The following is a 4,665-nucleotide window of genomic DNA, read 5'->3' as shown; positions in this document are numbered from 1 at the left end:
GGGGCGAAATGGAAATGGTTAAACAAATTAAAATGATTAGAAATTATTAAGAATTCAATAAAAATACCTAATTTAATAAGGAAGGTATTCAAATTATAATTTACAATATAATAAAATAGTTTGGGGAAACATTTTTCTTAGAAGAACTTTAAAAAGATGAAATTTTCCAGGCGTTAACTTTAAACGGTAAAATTTTTTATATAAAATTTTCATTCAATTTAAGATTTCCATACAAAAACTTTAAGTTTTTTATATTTCCTCTAAACTTTTCTATAAAAAAACTTTATCCGCATTTCTATAGAGAAACTTCATCCGGATAAACCTTTCCATAGAAAAACTTTATCCGCATAAACTTTTCTATAAAAAAACTTTATCCGGATAAACTTTTCTGTAGAAAAACTTTATCCGGATAATCTTTTCTATAGAAAAACTTTATCCTGATAAACTTTTTTATAGAAAAACTTTATCCGGATAAACTTTTCTATAGGAAAACTATATCCGGATTAACTTTTCTATAGAAAAACTTTATCCGGATAAACATTTCTATAGAAAATCTTTATCCGGATAAGCTTTTCTATAAAAAAAACTCTCTACGGACAAATTTTTCTGTAAGAAAACCCTATACAGATAAACTTATCTATAAGAAAACTCTCATCGTATAAAAGAATTCTGTCCGGATAAGCTTTTTATAGGAAAACTCCGTTCAGATATGCTTTTCTATAAGAAAACTCTATCCAGATAAACTTTTATACATATAAGAAAACTTTGTTCGGATAAAACTTCTCTATAAGAAAACTCTACCCGCATAAACTTTTCTTTAAATAAAACTTTATCCGGTTAATACGTTCTATATGAAAACTTTATCCACCTATATACCGCCTGAACTTTTCTATACGAATCCTTTGCACGAACGACGTTATTCTTAAACTCGATATCCCTTCTAGTAAATTTAAACAAATCATTAATTTTGAATTAATTTTATTAAATAAAATATTCGTTACAACATTCGTTTACAACTAAAGTATTTTTATCACAAAATATCAAGACTTTCCCCCGCTTACTCCTTGCATACTTCTTCCAAATCCTTGGCTATTAAACTCATAATACCAATCCTTAAGGGAAATTTACGATTACGGGGAATCTGTCTTAACGATGGCAAGAGACTCATGACAAAATAGTAATCATCGTCTTTAGCATTAAGATCGGTTTCCGTTTTTATTTGAGAACGTGAAGTGCTAGCCAGTGGTGTATCCGAAATTTCTTCTACGGACAAACGAGATCTTTTGTGGCAAGATGTGGAAACACTGGGTTCTTGAAACTCTCTAGCATTTGAGCTTTCATTGGACTTTTCAGGTGTAGTGTCTTGGATTTCTATGGCTGGGGGATTATTGTCTAATTCGAGATCTAAATCTGGTTCTTGTTTGGCTACAGTTTCATAGTTTAAGCTGGATTCATTATTAGGCTGTTGGCAGTCTTTGGAGGAGTCACAATTTGTCTGATAATTTATGGGTTCCAAGGTGGCTGGTGCTGGTGGAGCGTTATGTGTTGTATAGATGGCCACTGGTGTAGGATTATATATTTGTGGCATCTCTTCTGGTTGTGGCACTGAAACCTGCCATTGTTTGCTTAGCATTATAGGTTGAAATGGTAAAACATTTGTAGGGCTACTGGTATTATTTGAAATAGTTGAATTAGTTGGTGTGGTTATGGTTTGAGTGGTAGTAGGAGCTACTAGTGTAGTGCTAATGGGACTACATTGTGTTTGAACACCATGATTCTGATTATCGGTAACATCTAGCTCTGAATCGGAATCGGTAAATTCATTTTCCTTAAATTCATGTTCTTTACAGGACACCATATCGCGAATGAAATCCATATCGGAGAAAAAAACGCCATTTCGATTTAAAACCATAGCGTACTTCACGCTTTAAATCACGTCGATATTGATCGCGAAGATTTTCCCAAGTGCGACGTAGTCTATCAACTGAAATAGGAAAATAAAAGAATTTTTCTATATAAATTTTTAAAATGAACATTTATTTAAGTTACAACAGTCTGGCCACCTTGTTGTAATACAACTCTGTTTATTTTTCTATCTTCAATGTGATAATTTCGGACCTAGCTAACTAACTAACTACCAACTAACTAACTAACTAACTAACTAACTAACTAACTAACTAACTAACTAACTAACTAACTAACTAACTAACTAACTAACTAACTAACTAACTAACTAACCAACTAACTAACTAAACTAACTAACTAACTAACTACCTAACTAACTAACTACTAACTAACTAACTAACTAACTAACTAACTAACTAACTAACTAACTACTAACTAACTAACTAACTACTAACTAACTAACTAACTAACTAACTAACTAACTAACGAACTAACTAACTAACTACTAACTAACTAACTAACTAACTAACTAACTAACTAACTAACTAACTAACTACTACTAACTAACTAACTAACTAACTAACTAACTAACTAACTAACTAACTAACTAACTAACTACTAACTACTAACTAACTAACTAACTAACTAACTACTACTAACTAACTAACTAACTAACTACTAACTAACTAACTAACTAACTAACTAACTAACTAACTAACTAACTAACTACTAACTAACTAACTAACTAACTAACTAACTAACTAACTAACTAACTAACTAACTAACTAACTAACTAACTAACTAACTAACTAACTAACTAACTAACTAACTAACTAACTAACTAACTAACTAACTAACTAACTAACTAACTAACTAACTAACTAACTAACTAACTACTAACTAACTAACTAACTAACTAACTAACTAACTAACTAACTAACTAACTAACTAACTAACTAACTAACTAACTAACTAACTACTAACTAACTAACTAACTAACTAACTAACTAACTAACTAACTAACTAACTAACTAACTAACTAACTAACTAACTAACTAACTAACTAACTAACTAACTAACTAACTAACTAACTAACTAACTAACTAACTAACTAACTAACTAACTAACTAACTAACTAACTAACTACTAACTACTAACTAACTAACTAACTAACTACTAACTAACTAACTAACTAACTAACTAACTAACTAACTAACTAACTAACTACCTAATACTAACTAACGAACTAACTAACTAACTAACTAACTAACTAACTAACTACTAACTAACTTACTAACTAACTAACTAACTAACTAACTAACTAACTATACATAATTTCATTTCCAAATTAAATCAATTTTTCTAATAAATTTCAAAACTTTGACGTTTTTTCGACTTTTAACAATCTGGCCATCTTGTTTTAATACTATTTACAGCAACTCTGTTTCTTATTCTTTTCTTGCTCTTGCCTTTTTTTATTTTCTTCTTCCACTTACCCGATATGTCCAGCTGTTCGGAAATTTGATGCCAGGCCATTATTTTCTGTGGTCGATTGCGATTATAATTTTCTTGAGTTTTATTCCACAATATGGGATGCTGCTTCACTAGCATTATCAATTTTCGACGATACGTATTACGTTCCAAAGTAAAATTATTCATTTTCTATTTCTTTTTAATTTATTTTTTCTATTTTTACACAAATTCTTAAGAAAATAGATTTATTGCAAATTCTTTTTAGTTATGCGTCACTTTTTTCGTTACGAGGCCGTTGGTTCTTTAATACACACTACACAAAATAATGACAAACGATGTCTGGCCGACTAACTGTTAATGTATGAGCATACGCATAGAGTAAATGAGCCAACAAATGAGAAGTAATTTTAATATTATTTATATCACCTACATTTGTCTCTTTCTTTCTTATTATAAAGCCGGCAAAATCTATTTACGTTTGATTTCTGCTGTCTGTCTTTCGCTCTCTGTTTACAAAATAATTTGTATGTTTATATTCTCAGTTTGTGTATGTATCTCTTTGTTTTCGTTTTTGTCGTTATGTAGTTTTGTTGTTTTAGGTTTTTTCTTTCATCGTTGGCTGTTGTATGCATACAATAGCAACTGTACATACAAACATACAACGCCAGCTCTGTCGGTTGTTATTTGTTTTTGTATTTTTGCCGTTGAATACAACGTTCGTGTTTTTGCTGTTTATTTTTATACTTTTTTCTTCTTATCTCTAAATTTGGTTTGTATGCATACTGCTGCTGTTATATGGTTGTCTGGCAAAGAGTCAGTCTGTCAGATTGTTTCAGTATCAATTGACTGTGTTTGGCTGTTTGTGTGGCTGGCTACCTGGTATGTTATTGCTCAGACAAACATTTTTCTTATTCTTTATATTGTTGTTGCTGTCTATTTCTATACGTTTCATTTGTCTGCCAACTTGACAGTTTATAGAAATACTCAGAGTTGCCGGTATGTTTAATAAAGATAATCGTTAGATTTAAAAAATAAAATCAAATTATATTAAAAATATATTAAATAGAAATAAGAGAAAAAAGCTTATGTACATAACCAACAAATTTAAAATAAATTTATCCGTATATCCGGGTAACGCATATTGATAAAAAAATTGTCCGGATATAATTTTTTTCATAGAAAACCTTTTAAAAATTTATCCAGATAAAGTTTTTCTATAAAAAGTGTTATCCGGGTTAAGCTTTTATAGAAAACATTATCCGTATTTTTTTTGTCTATAGAAAACAT

At 29.8% G+C, this 4,665-nt stretch overlaps 1 protein-coding gene across 1 annotated transcript; it reads right to left on the bottom strand.

Annotated features, from left to right (window-relative positions):
* Positions 1-967: 967 nt before the first annotated feature.
* Positions 968-3,706, bottom strand: LOC119604321. The gene is given in 3 exon segments (XM_037956879.1): positions 968-1,888; positions 1,890-1,984; positions 3,402-3,706. Coding segments are annotated over 3 exon segments (1,089 nt in total). The 5' UTR covers positions 3,565-3,706; the 3' UTR covers positions 968-1,057.
* Between the last annotated feature and the right edge of the window lie 959 nt (positions 3,707-4,665).

This window comes from Lucilia sericata, unplaced genomic scaffold, assembly GCF_015586225.1.
Source record: "Lucilia sericata isolate MDLA Ls3-8-SP2 unplaced genomic scaffold, ASM1558622v1 Contig000382F_arrow, whole genome shotgun sequence".
Classification (NCBI taxonomy): domain Eukaryota; kingdom Metazoa; phylum Arthropoda; class Insecta; order Diptera; family Calliphoridae; genus Lucilia; species Lucilia sericata.
Note: the sequence above shows the minus strand (reverse complement) of the source record. Positions and strands in the feature narration are given on the sequence as shown.